This window comes from Pholcus phalangioides, unplaced genomic scaffold (genome assembly GCF_987345545.1).
Source record: "Pholcus phalangioides strain wild (caught in Gottingen) unplaced genomic scaffold, Ppha-v1.0 ptg000014l_1, whole genome shotgun sequence".
In the NCBI taxonomy this organism is placed as follows: domain Eukaryota; kingdom Metazoa; phylum Arthropoda; class Arachnida; order Araneae; family Pholcidae; genus Pholcus; species Pholcus phalangioides.
In genome coordinates this window covers 8,970,098-8,985,211 of record NW_028301607.1, presented here as the reverse complement: position 1 = coordinate 8,985,211, position 15,114 = coordinate 8,970,098, and the positions used below count along the sequence as shown (strand labels likewise).

At 33.4% G+C, this 15,114-nt stretch overlaps 1 protein-coding gene across 1 annotated transcript in view; it reads left to right on the top strand.

The window, feature by feature from the left end:
* Positions 1-13,472, top strand: part of LOC149078098 (F-box only protein 25) — a 55,278-nt gene extending 41,806 nt beyond the window's left edge. The window contains exons 4-9 of the mRNA XM_089241694.1: positions 1,589-1,681; positions 3,083-3,176; positions 5,918-6,093; positions 9,132-9,400; positions 9,889-9,961; positions 12,558-13,472. Coding sequence (XP_089097820.1) covers positions 1,589-1,681; positions 3,083-3,176; positions 5,918-6,093; positions 9,132-9,400; positions 9,889-9,961; positions 12,558-12,683 — 831 coding nt within the window. The 3' untranslated portion in view covers positions 12,684-13,472. The remainder of the gene's footprint in view (positions 1-1,588; positions 1,682-3,082; positions 3,177-5,917; positions 6,094-9,131; positions 9,401-9,888; positions 9,962-12,557) is intronic.
* Positions 13,473-15,114: the final 1,642 nt, after the last annotated feature.

Here is a 15,114-nt window from a genome sequence, read left to right as displayed (position 1 = left end):
TTTATTTACTCTTTGAACTCTTGAATAAAACCATAAATAAAGAAAATCGCATTATTAATAAAATAATTTAAACCAATTCAGGGCAAAAGAATTAAAATTGACTAAATACTATACAGTTAATTTAATAAGCGAAAAGATAACCTTATTACATTTGCAATTAATTTGGATAAACCAGAAAAAGCTGAACCCAATTAGATTACTTATGCTTATTCTTCCACCTAAAAGGTAATCTCTTTCTATTATCAATGATATAATTTCTGTTATAACCTCTATTGTCTACCAATCTTTCTGATGAAATAAGACGATTCACATATTATACCAGGGATTTCAAAAATTTTTATGTTTTGGACACTAGTTTAGAAATGAGAAGAATTTTGAATGTCCCACGGTATTACTGTACAATTTCTAAGCACTTCTGTAGCATCCAAAATGTGCCTTGACGTACAACCTATTGGGAAATGCAGCCCTGTTACTGTAGTCACAATAATTTTCACTATATTTACAATAATTCACAATTCTTTTCCCTGAAATATCTTGGGGCACTCGTTGATCTCATTGCTAATGATATATAGTGCTTGGAGATCATTGTGCTTAACATGGTATTGCACTTGCAATGTATAAGTTTCAAGAGAGGTAGCCCTGTTTTTTTGGAGTATTTGCATGTCATAACAGGGGAGCTATTTGAATATAGGGGGTCTTCTTGGGAATGACCCAGAGACACTCCGGTGGGAAGGGGGGTGTTGTATTATTCTTTACAGCGGCAGTGATGAGATATATAGTCCAACTTGACGGCTTCCATTTTGGCTATCGTGAAATATCTCACCACCTTTAAACCCTCTAATATCTGCAATCTCAAGTCCAGCGAACTCTGTAAAGAGAGCTTTGCCTGATAATAGGTTTCCCTTTTCCCTATTCCTGTCAATCAGCTGCCCTATGGGAAGAGCTAGCTTTCTCCATCTTTTCGGAGAAGTATAGAAATATGTGCATACAGAATAATAATAGAAAAAAGAGTATTTATCTTCCTTGTTTTTATTGTTGTTATTATTCTTGGTTTCATGGGGGAGGAGCATTTATCATTGCATGAGATCAGAAAAAATATTCTTCTTGGAAACATGTGGCAATTTCTAGAAGGTTTGGTGATTTCCACTGCGCAGTAATAACGTCGATCAGAATTTTTTTTATAACCGCTTAGAGGGTTACAATACCAAAATATAAACAAAACAATACCCAACACAGTACCACAGCAGTATAAAATACTAAATTTGGTCCTTTACCAGACTAATTAGAATTAGTCTGGTAAAGGGCCTCCAGATCATTTCTTTGCTGTTGAGATAACCCTGGACATAAGCCAAGAGTGGAGATACTAGTTCTTAAATGTTATCCAAGACCTTATTTCGTAAAAAAAATTTTCCCCATCAAGCTCCAAATTTGCCAAAAAATAACTGAAGAAAGAAAAACTTCACTGCTCACAAAGAATAGATAACTGAACCTTATTATAAAGTTAGTCTTAAAAACTTCCAATTGACATATATGTATTTGACAATATGGCAGCTGTTCAATGACCTGTGAAATCTTGTCTTTATTGTAGGTTGCAGGCTACAACCTTATTAGCGAAGCTCTGCAGCAGTTAGACTTCAGGAATGCTATCCATGATATCAGGAGATTCAATTACATCTGCAAAGTGAGATGAAATTTCATTTTCCATCATCTTCATTATTTCAAATTGCTTCTTGATGTAGTAAAATCTCATCATACGGTTTCACAGCACATTCTATTTGTTATCTTATGAACAATTAATATTTTGTTTTGAAGATTAGTTTTGCTACTGAAGATCTTTTGCGCACCATCTCCAATACTCACTAATAATATTACAATATATAGGCTGTCTCATTGTTTGCACAGCATATCTCTCTGCAACCATTGACTTTAGAAACATACTTTCAATTGCAAAAGTTTTCAAATGACATGCGGGAACTCAAAACGTCTTAAATTTCCCAAAGGGTTGTGTATCTGAAAAAATTAAAATTTAACTTTTTATACAGTCCCTGAGTGCTAAAACTTCCAGTTATTAAAATGTACAACCTGCTCTGGAAAGTTATTTGCAAAACATTGTTAAATATATAAAATCATGATGTTTTGTCAACTTATTACTGTGTTAGTAAGTTTTCATTGGCTCAAAAGTTGCCATTTTCAGGGAGTTCACAAATTACACAATGAACTCAGCCATTTTACTTTGTTCATAATAAAAAACAGTTAAATATTTTGACAATAAAAGAATGAATTGGACTTGAATTTAATTTGAGTTTCAAAATTTGCGGACCACACCTTCAATCATTCGTGATAAATGTTGAAAACTTCTCGTTTAACAAATTTCAAATTTTCTCCTTTAACACTTTAACGATTGCTCACAAGATTTCTCATGTTTCAATGCTGAGACGTAAAAGACTGGCAATGAGATTTCTCAGTTTTTAATTTCCTATATTTATTTTTCATTTCCAAATGAGAAAATTACCGGTCTTAGACTAGTAAGTCTACGGGAAATAATATGTGGTCATTTAAGTGTTAATATTGCATTTAAAAATATGAATTTTTTTGTGAATGACTTCTCAGAACCGCATTTACATTTCACTAATTAGAAGTTTTAGCACACAGTGTTCTGCATAAAAAGGTAATTCCCCTTTATTTTCTATGTATATGACCACTCAAAACTTTGAGATTTTAAGTAACTGCATATATTTGAGAAATTTCTGTAATTAAAGTTCATTTCTAAAGTCAACAGTTGCAGAGACATCCACTGTGCAAACAATTTGAGACAGCCTGTAGAGCACTTAATTGAAAAGAAAGAAAACTATTCGTGTTTGCCTTCATAGTTGTGGTACATTGCATGTAAATCGTTGTGCAAATCCTTTCATTTTTTCGAATCTTTCTTGAATATTACACCAAAAAATATTTATCTATTTATCAGAATACGGGTGATGCTATTTAGCAGTAGCAAAGTATGAAATCGAATACTATAAAATTGTTGATAATATCAAAAATACACATTAAAAATTTAAGTGATATGTGTTTCATCTCATTGCAGCTCCTGCATCTTCTAATAAACCATAACCTCACAGCTTTAAGTGGCAGGGGTACGCAAGTAATGTTTGCCCTACTTGAGGAAGTAGCCAGACAAGGTAAGCATTTGATAAATATTTTACACTGTGATTTTTTTTTTTGTGTTGGTTTACTCTGTTAAACATACATTTATTAAATATTCATAGTTATTCTCTAACCTATCACATTCCATAGAGTTCAGGGAGTAAAAAACTTCATATTCATGAATTATTATTAATTTTGTAAATTTCATTCAAACTATTAAAAAATAATATATATATATATATATTTGAGCCTCCCCCCCCCCCTTATCAACAAAATTTTGTCATCGGCTCTGCCCCTCTGAATCCTAACACACATTGGTGGGATCAGAGACGTACATGGGGGGGGGGGATAGGAGGATTGTGCCCCCTCCCCACGATCAAAAATTTATTTCTTTAATGCAAAACAATTCTTTTTAATTGAAATTTCGGAAGAAAATACTTTTATATGTTGTTATAATCAATTTCTGTTAATTTCTTTGTTATTTGCAGGCTATGAACTCAAAATTTATCTTTAATAAATTCATTGCAACCCACCCTCTAAGCCATATAATAATAAATCGATATCAGAGTTTATTTTTTCAAGGATGTGCATTTCATATTCCCCAAAATTATTTATCATTTGAACTTTTTGTTACTTCCATTGAATTATTTTTCACTAAAATGCTATACTGTACCATCTATCAATTTTGGGTGAATGTTCAGAAATAACTTGTAAAATCAAACTTTTTTTGTAACAGAAATTTAATTGAAATTGATCACACTTTGAGAAAACCTATTAAAGTTTAAAAAATAATAAAAATTTCTTTAAAATATTGTATAAATAAATCTTAAACCTAAGGTATGGGGGCCATTCAAGTATTACGTAAGTAAATTTTTAGCCATTTTTGATTCACCCCTTATCAACAAAATTTTGTCATTGGCTCTGCCCCTCTGAATCCTAACGCACATTGGTGGGATCAGAGACGTGTACGGGGGGATAGGGGGATTGTGCTCCCTCCCCCACGATCAAAAATTTATTATTTTAATGCAAAAAAATATTTTTTAATTGAAATTTTGGAAGAAAATACCTTTATATGTTATTATAATAAATTTGTGTTAATTTCAATGTTATTGAAGGCTATGAACTCAAAATTTATCTTTAATAAATTCATTGCGACCCACCCTCTAAGCCATATAATGATAAATTGCATAAATGCCCTTGGTCCGCAGACCCCAAATATGGCCCTGGGGGGGGGGGGTATCTGATGCGGCCTGCCCTTCTCAAACCTAATTTTGTAAAAATGAACTAAGTGGCACATTTACAAATCACTTAAGTGTCCCTTGGTACAATTCCAGAGCAAGCATTTAAGCAGCCCATGGTACATTTTCAGACCACTTAAATGACCCGGGACATGGTTCCAGAACACTTAAGCGATCCGTGACACATTTATGGATCCCTTGAGTGACATGTGACGTAGTTTTAGAGCACTTAAGTAGCCCCCAGTGCAGTTCTACATCACTCAAGTTACCCGCAGCACATTCTCAGATTATTTAAGTGATCCATGGCATATAATTACGGCATATAATTGAGTGATGCGTGGCACAGTTCCAGAGCACTTGGATCCGCAAAAAATTTAGAGATAACTAAAGTGGCTCTGTAGGGCACTTATTAATAGTGGGGGAATGTTACTTCAAGTGCTCACAAACTATCGAAAGGTTTTTCTCGTTTTTGGCTCACTGAGTAAGATGCCATTAAGAATATTTCATATTTTTATAAAGGGTGGTTGATGACGTAAGCATTATCCAAACTCCACCCCCATCGACGATGACATAATACTTGAACGACCCTTATACAGAAAACTAGCTATATATGTAGAGATGCTGATTAGTGTGAGATTCTTCCGTTTAGAGGCAGAGATGAATTTTTCTTTCATAGTAGTATTATCCAAGGCTGTAGCGAGAGGGAACTTGGTGTTCAGTTTTCTGCATATCTTTCATTAACAAGTGTAGAGAACATATTTTTCTACAAATCTCAAATATATCTTTTCTCGGAAATTGCATCTCTCCCCACCCCTCCTTGTGCAACATTTTTCTAGAACTTTTCATACTCTTGCTCTTTTGTATTGGCTCTTAAAGTTGTGCATTTCAATATCACAGTTTACAGTATTATTCCCCAACTTATGTCACCCTAAATTTGCATAGTCTTATCCTTTTTTGATTTATGTATTTTTTCAATTGAATGCATTTTGACTAAGGCTTGAACCAGGACTGCAGCATGCCTTCTGGTCCCCCCTCCCCCAAAGGGTTACTTTTATGCAAAATAAGTGTAAATTTTTTGTGAAGGGGCATTCAGCTCAGGGCCCTGGGGCAATTCCTCGATTGGCCCAGCTTAGTTATGGGCCTGGCTTGAATGCTTTTCCTACATTACATGCATCATCATCATCATTCACATCTTATAGAGAAATATTTCCTCAAGAGAGTTGCAGCAGAACAAAAGGAAAGAAAAGAATAGAGAATGATAAAAAGAAAGCATGAAGAAAATCTGCATATTTACCTCCTTGAGGAGATTGGAGGAAGTTCACCTCGACTTACATTATAAGTCTTGCAACTAATTACTGACCTAAGTAGAAGCATCACTATAAATCAATTTGAATAAAATAAATTTTGTCATTTGTAAACTTGAATGTGAAAAAAAGTGTTTTCCTCCTTTGTATAAATAATTACATAGCATGGTTTTGGTGTGTCAGATTTTGTTCATTAAGAAACTTTAATCATTTTTGTCATTGTTGTCATTTCAGTGGCCAGCAACCAGCAGAATATCCATATCTTACACATGCTTTTAACTGATCTAAAGAAGTATTTGAAAAAGTATTATTGCTGGGGCAGGCCTTTGGGTAGCACAATTCTGTGGAAACAGCACTTGCAGACGATCACTCGAATTTGTAATTTGGCTAGCAGGATAAAAATCAAAGGAGTGAGTATCTTTACCCTTTATATTCTATGTGTAATTTAGTATTTAATACACTTAAAAAGCTTATAAAAAGCCATAGGTTTAGAAGATATATTTCATCAAGTAAAACCATATACTTTTGTCAAGCCTTTTGGTGACTATACATTTTTGTGTATGTGCTTTTGAGTTGCTCTCAAATGACAAGCAATCATCATAGTTCTTATGTGGTTGAAAAGCGATCATTAAAGCAAAAACTCTGAGAAGAACAGTTAAAAAATGGGTTACCAATAACAGCTTTGAGTAAAAGGTTACTACTTAATGAATATTTATTCACATAATGCTAAAAATTTTCAGCAACCAGAATATGTTTTTCTCTAATTCAGGAATTATTCTTAATATAAAAGCTGTTCATAGAAAATTGCTGATCTAAAATATTTTTGCGCATTTGTACAGGATGAAGTTCATTTGCTCAACTAAATAGGGTGTTTTAAATTGTTTTTCCAAAGAACTAGCTCTGCAACCACACTGACTTTGGAAGTATACTCAGGACAGCAACTAGGACCTAGGTCAGCAGGCGTAAGCTCAAGGCACCACACCCCCCTGCTTCCCTCCCCATTCCCTGCATCGGCCCTGAGTATACTTCCAATTTAAAAAAAAATTTTGAATGATGTGCGGTTTCTTAAAATGTAATTTTTTTAGGGGTCATATGTATAGAAAGATGCATATACATAAACTTTAATAAATGCACAAAATAAACGTTTTATGCAGTCCCATGTGCTAAAACTTCAAATTAGTGAAATATAGATCTGCAAAAAATTCCATATTTCCAAATATTATTTATATAAAGCAGTATTTATTGAGGTATTTGACTTTGAATTTTTCAGCATTTATCACCAATGACTGACAGTGTGGTTCACAAATTGTAAAAATGCAAATTAAAAAGTGTAAAAATTCTTTAAAAAATTTTAATTGTAATTGAGACTAAAAAAAAATTAATTAATTAAATTATTGATAATATCAATTATATAATTTAACATTCTTACATTATTTTAATAATAAAGCCTTTCCAGTCAAGTTCTTTCACAATGAAAACCATCTTTTAATTTGCTTTTCTTATGTGACCAGTGGTCAGGCATGAATACAAGACACACGTTTTAAGAGGCAATTTATATGATGGGTTCATAAGATATTATTGCTTGGGACGGATAGATTTTTCCGATTTTATCTGGTGCTTAGGAAGGGTGATCAGCTAACTCTGGATCTGTGCTTGTGATTGGCTTGAAGTTGAAACTAATAACGCTTCATGCAATTTTCGATTCTATCTGCTGAAGAGACATTTACAAGAATAAAATAATTATTATAATTTTGTCTGAGAGGGATGAAAAGTATCTGAATCAGTAAGCAGTGAAAAACATTTATCTTTTAAATGCTCAATAAAATAATATTAATAAAATAACCAATAGTTTAATTATGACCAATTTTTGTTTTCAAAACTACAAATTATTGAGATTTTGCGGAAAAGTAGCAAAAAAATCTGATTTTTATATTTGTCAAAATTTGCAAATTTTGTATTTATTGCATCTATTTCAAAAATATCGCACCTATTTCTGAAATACGAAATTTACATATCCCTATCTATGAACAAACAGAAACACCCAGGTATATGTGTGTTCATAAACAGTCTTTACAAATTGTTAATTGGTGAGATAAAACCTCTCTTACTTGACATCTGTTCAAGTGCTTTTGATCACCTTCGTGTGTGAGGCTATCAAAGTTCTGTTATTTATACTGTCTTTCAAAGAAGTTGGTTGGGTTGGAATATTTTGTTTTATAATTTACTTTTTTTTTTAATTTGGAGCAGTTAATTTGTGCTATATACAGGGTGCATAGATAAAAGGGGGTATGGCATTTTTACTGGCAAATAGTTGATCCTAGAGGCATACTTCGAGTTAGAAAAAGTATTCAAATAACGAGTAGTATTCCGATGTCATTCATGTTTTAAGGAATTGCATATAAATAGTTATTAAAATAAAAAAAATTAGCTTTAATAAACTCAGTTAAAAGGTTGTCTTGACTCTCCTGTTGCCAACAAAAAAATTTCGACATTTCTAAATGCAATATTCACTGAGATATTCAAATGAGGGTAAAACGGTTTTCCCATATTTAACGCTGTTTTTTCTGAATTTTTCTGTTTTTCAAATTTGAATATCTCAGTAAATATTGCTTTTAGAAATTCGTGTAATTCTTTCTTTTTTTTTGTGGTTAGCAACAGCAGAGTTGGGGCACAACTTTCTAATTGGTTTTTCAGCCACATGGTGACTGTATTTATTTATTTTTATTTTATTTTAATAACTATACAACCCATTACAACATCAATGACATATCGGAGTACTACACATTATTTGGATACTTTAATTTCTCTAATGGGAATTATGCCTCTAGCATCTACAGTTCGCCAGTAAATTGCCATACTCTGTTACCTACTACTACTAAACCACAAATGTCCTCGTCGATATTCCTCCGCGGAACTTCTAACGCAGCGGTTCTCAACCGGTGCTCCATGTGAACGCCTCAGGGGCTCCGCGGCAGCTCCAGAAAAATACAAAAAACAGTAAATTCTGGAAAAATAATGATATTTTTGAATAATAATAATAAATCAGTAATTTTGATAAATGAATGAAAAATTTGTCCTACGGGGCTCCTCCACAGAAATTATATACCAGAAAGGGCTCTGCGAGTCAAAAAAGGTTCAGTACCGCTGTTCTAACGAATTGGTACATGTTCGAATGTGCATGTCCATGTTGTGAACCTAACGGGAAGCTTGTTTTCTATGTAATGCTTGTTATAAGGTTTCCATCTACCAAATATTTTTCGAACTATGAGTGAAGTGTAATATTTGATTTTACATTGTTGGCCTGTTTCCCTGTTACCTATGTGCCCTGTATGTGTGTATATATATAGGCTTCTGAAGATCAGTTATATGAGTGTATTTTGTGATCTCTACAAACACACATCTATTCCAATTTTTTGATTTGGGCATCATGAAATGAATTGTTTTGCAGCCAAACGATGATGGAGGTAAGAGGTTAACAGACATGCCCACTGAAGTCATCAGGGAAATACTCCTCAGGCTCAATGATTACAAAGATTTGGAGAGTTCTAGCAAAGCCTATGACGACATGAAATACTTGATCGATGAACAGCACATATGGAAGGAGCTTTGCAGATTCCATTTCACCAAGAGTCAGCTTAGGAATGTTCTAGAAGAAACCAATTCCAAAGCTAAGAAACCAAAAATTGACTGGAAGGAATTGTTTCATGCTCTTCGCAAGTGAGTGAGAAATTTTTCCAATTTTATTTTCAGTTGTGAAAATTATCATGTTACTGGACTTTGGTATCCAATTGGGTTTTTTTTATACCTTGTACAATGGTATCTGAAATTTAATTTATCTCTGAAAGTTATTTGCGGAATAAATAGTATCTCTTGAAACATACCTCTATATGAAACAGTAGAGATCTTGGTTTTTGTTTTTATTTGCAAAAACAATCACAAAAACACATTTATATACGTAGTGTGTTCAATATATTTTTGGAGGTACATGTATTTGCAAAAACAACATTGCTAACAAAGTTAATGAAACCAAACAACATGTCAAAGTTGTCTTTGTGGGCTTTCATAATAACATATTCTGATAGTCAATGATATAATTATTATTTGTGTCTTCTTTTTTTTATTATTATTATTATAGCGTTTTAGACCAGATTTCATGTTTTTTCTGGGGAAAGTTACTTAATTTTTTTTTAAATCTTATTTTTCAGGAAGTATGGTGTTAGGGAAGAATACCCGGACTGTTTGCTCCTCTGTCGATATTGTCGCTGCTTGTTTTGGAAGGTAACCGCAATTTATTTCTTTTTTTCCATATGTTCCTAAAGTTTGTTAACTTCAAAACAAAACAATATATTTTTCTCATGACTTGAGTTATAAGATCAACAATTAAATGTTTAGAGAAGATTATTGTTCTGCACTGGTATGACATTTTCATTCTACCTGTAAAAGTTTTGAATTTGTATAATATTTTCTGAATGGACTTTGATTGAAGCATCATTAAAGCAACATGATTAGAGATATTTAGAGTTTGCAGAAAAAGACATTCAGATCAGAAATTTTTCATGTATTCACAAAAAAAACTCAATTTTCACCTTTTTGGATTTAACAAGTTTTGAAACTGGACGAGTTTATTTAAACTCTCATCTGTGCTGCTGTCTTCAGTTTCACCAATATTATTTACCAATACTTTTTCCTGTCTTTTGCAAAAATTTCCTTGGCTTTGGCATAAAAGTTGTGCACTTTTACATCTGATATGATTTCCATTAGGAAGGTTACTTGAACCAGGCAAAATTTTGCAAAATAATCACTACAACTGGGTGATTTAGTTATTGCAAGTGAATATTGGCTTTTAAATACATTCTTACCGTGTCCTCCACAACATAATCTCTTTCCTCCTTAGCACATTTTTAACATTCAAACCACTGACAGTGTAGTCTATCCTTCAGTTCCAGAAGGGTCAGACTTTTTGAAATGCTAGGCTGACCTATTCATCATTTGCAGGGTGGGTGGAAAGTGTGTCATTAATATTAAAGCGACAGCCAATCGCTTTTTTTCATCATGCTTTTCTTTAACAATTTCTAAGATATCTGCAAACTTGTTGTCGCATCAAAGATGGGTGACGAACCCGCTCTCCTTTATAGGCACCATAGGTCTAATTTATGGGCGTTTAAATGAGTGGCAGAGATTGTATACATTTCAGTAAAGTATCCCCCAAAGTGGATCAACTCTTCTATCCCTCTTAAGCCCTTTTAGAAGAACATTACAAAACTGGTGATCAACAATGCTTGAATCCTTAAGTGTAGTTCCTCATGATCAACATCCAAAATTATGACCTTTTTTTTTGCTTTAAAATGTGTAAATTATTATCTAGACTTGGTGAAAAAGTAGTAGGAATCGGACTTCCACATTTATTTTCAAAAATTGTGTATCTTCAATCATGACCAGTTTCCATGTATAAAATTAATTGCTCAAAATTTGTCAATTCAAAATTTTGAAGTACTACCAATTTTAGAAAGGTATTTTAACTTGCTTGCATGATTATTAATAACTAGGGCTAGGATTTTTATGACCTAATAATTGATAGAAAATGTTCTATAAAAATGCATTGACCTATACATACCAAAAATATGTCCTAATAAAAAGGCCCTATAACACCAAAGAAAAACTCAAATTTTTCTTTTCTGTTTCTGGCTTCATTAATTTCAGTAAAATAATGGGAGAATTAGGAGCGATAATGAAATTAATACCTTTTAAAAAATTAGTTGTTTAATTTCACCAAAATTTTCAGTTTACTATTTACTACTATTACTTGACCATGCACTTACCTCATACACATTCCTCTGAGGAGTTTCTAATGAATTGGTATGTGCCGGAATGTGTGTTCCGAGTACATGTTTAGCCCTAACATATTAATTTTGCCAAATGAAACAAGTTGGGCTCGTTTTATTTTCTTGCTGGTGCTGCCACCTGTCTTCCATATCTTGAAGTTAAGATGTTTAATGCTTGAATTGTTATGTAAGTATCATGTTGAAGGTCTGCCTACTCTCTGCAGAGAGACTTTTTTTTTTTCAATGGGAGAACCGGCTCCCATTTGCATCTCAAAGTTTGGAAACAACAGAAAACCAACTCCATCCAACCACTATGTCCCCTACTGGGTTTAAACCTAGATCCTCACATGCGGTAATTTACTTGCTTGTGTATTGCAGAACCAGTAAGTAATGACAGGGAAGACCTAGGGATTGACCTTCAGGTCCCTTTCCTCACGAGCTATGGCCTTGTCAGAGAACAGCAAAGTAATAGGAAATGTTGAGGCCTTGTTATGGAACCTGCTCGGAATCAATTGGATGGCAAATCAATTTACAGTCACACTATTATTGAGAGGGTAAGGGGACCACCAGACAACCTTGAGCGCAAAACTGACTTGTAACATGTCTGCTCCAGATCATTGTATCCCCATATTGATGAAAGGGGTTCAAGGATCGGTAATGTCAATAAGATTAATGTACAGATATCCTGAACACCAAGATTCATCCCCCCTTTTTATCTCAATCTCCTATAAGCCTTTCAGTAAGAAATTGAGATGGCTAGGAGAGAAAAAAAAATGCAAATGCTGAAACATACAAAATAGATGCTTGAAAAATGTGAAAAATTGCGTCAATATGTGAAAAATGACTGGAAATTATGAAAAAATGTTCTATCATGTAAAAATAACAAAATATGCAAAATCATAAAGAAAATTATGGAATTATACACACAAAAATCATAGCCCAATTAATGGCCTTGTATGTTACTAATTTTTAATGGCATTGTCTGTAATGTCTTCACCTATTTCCCTGCATAGCATTGAATACAAGTTATTTTTCTTTGTGTGTATTTGCAGTCATTCGGACATCCTTGCCTAGGTGTACAGAAAAGCATTGCCTACAACGAGAATGAAGTCAAAGAATCTGATGAGCTATACACACCAGTTCCCCCGCAGGCTTTTCTGAAGTTCTTCTCCCTGTGATATATCTAGGCATAAATGTTTTTTTTTTTTTTTTTTTTTTTTGCGGGTGGCACTTGCATTTTTTTTTATTATTATCATTGCGATCACATGTTGCGCTTGCAAGCTGTAAATACTGCAGCAACAAAATGTATTAAATTTTACTTGTACAGAAAATGGCAGCGCTGGAGGAAAGGGAAAAAGAAAAGTATTTTCATCCTGCTGGTCGGGATCAATTTTTTTTATTTTTTTCCTCCTGTTGAGTGAATGAACCGGTGAATGGCACATGATTTCGACTACCAGGCTCTTCTTATATGCCTCGAACATTGTTTTTTTTCCACCTTTTTGACAAAATTAATTTGTTTAATTCTTTTTTATACATTTTGTTTAGATTTGATTCTTGTTTATGCATATATACATATTCTAATGAAACCTGTGTCAATATCTCTTGTATATTGTTTATTTTATCTTGAATATAATCAGTGGAAACTTTTAAATTGTGCGATTGATCGATCATCGATTTATCCGATTATCATTGTTGATTAAATCATGATTGTTATGAAGATAGACTATCGTTATTGCAATTTGGTACTATGTTCTGTTATTCTGTATTGTATTTCATATGGCAATCATCAATGAATCTGAATGATAATATAGGGTGTTTCTAAAAGAATTGTCCGATTTGACATGCGTATATTACAAAAAAATATTGAACATAGACACTTAAGATTAATTTTATATTACATGGCTGATCATAAAATTTTTTTTGCAAACCAAATTAAAGATGTTAAATATGTTCACCTTGGGATGCACAGCATATGTCTATACGGTAGTCAAATTGGTACCAAACTTTTGTGAGCATGTTTGCATCCACTGCGAGTTGATTTCTGTGGACTACATGCAAAACTCTGTCAGATGCGCTCCACATTTTTGTCTGTCATGTGGGGATGGCCAGAGTATCTTCCTTTACACAGACAACCTGTGTCTTAGAATTGTTTATACCTAATACTCTGAGAGGTTAGGAAGTTCAACACCAGGGTATTGTCAACGAAAAGCAAGATGAACAGTTGTTACCGACTCGCACTTCTCAAAACTTAGAATGCAAAATGATTGCTGTTGTGCAGTCACCATCATGACAAACACTGAAGTGGGGGCCGAAACTACCAGTCGGCAACTGCATGAAACTCAAGATTTCCCTCTTTCTACCTATACATTATTCATTCAAAACAGATTAAAAGCTGAATAGTTAGGATTTTTTTAAATCAGAGGATTCTTTTTGAAACACCCTGTATATTGTAACACAATTTGAAAATTGGTAAATTATTCATATTTTTTTTTATCTAATGTCTTTCATCTGCGAAGCTGTGGTTTTTTTTAAGGTTATGCTGAAGCATTGGTACAGGGAAACCTCGATAACTCAAAACCCCAAAAATATAGATAAACATGTTGAGACTTAAGTGGATGTCAAGTTAGCAAATTTTCATTTAATCTTGCCCTCACATTTTTTAAGTATCATTTATGCGTGCACGTCTTATTTATACAAGGTGCACAGCTAACAGCACACACCAGTGCGCTGTTATGTTAACTGTTCATCTTAGAGGCATACTTCCAATTAGGAAAAAATATCCAAATAACGTGTAGAACTCTGATGCATCATTCATATTGCAAAGGGCTGCATAGTTATTAAAGTAAAAAAAAATGATAACTTTATTTTATATGGGCACACTCTGCTCAAAAACCCAATGAGAAGGTTGTTGCTGTCTTTCTTGAGGCCAACCAAAACATTCTACACAATGCCCCTTAAAGCATGAGCCTATCCGGGCACCTCAAGGGAAGAGGGGGCCTCACAAAAATGAGATTGGATTGAAATTTTCAAGAATTTTCCAGGTTAGGGCCTCAGAGAAATCACTTGGCTCTGGGGCCCTCCATGCTCTTAAGATGACCATGATTCCACATTTCTAAGTGAAATATTAACTGAGATATTTAAATTTTTAAAAAAACAGAAAAGTTGGGAAAAATACAGGATAAATAAGTATAAATCCTGCATTTATGCTGGTTTTTTCCCCAACTTTTCTTTGTTAGCAATCCAACTTTAAACATGTCAATGAATATTTAACTTAGAAACATGTAAGTTTTTTTGTAGGCCTGAAGAAAGATATGCAACAACTTTCTAATTGAGTTTTTGAGGACAGAGTGACACAGTGACTTATAAAAAGGAATTTTTATTTTATTTTAATAACTAAACAACCCCCTTGAAATACAAATGACATATCTGAAGTCTACACATTACTTAGATACTTTTATAATAGGAAATATGTCTCTAGGATCAACGGTTTGCCAGTTGTTTGCAGTGCGTGCTGTTAGCTATGCACCCTGTATATAGTTGAACAACTCTATTCCATTCACAAAAAGAAATATAGCTGCAATTTTCTACGAAATGTTTACAAATGCTCTC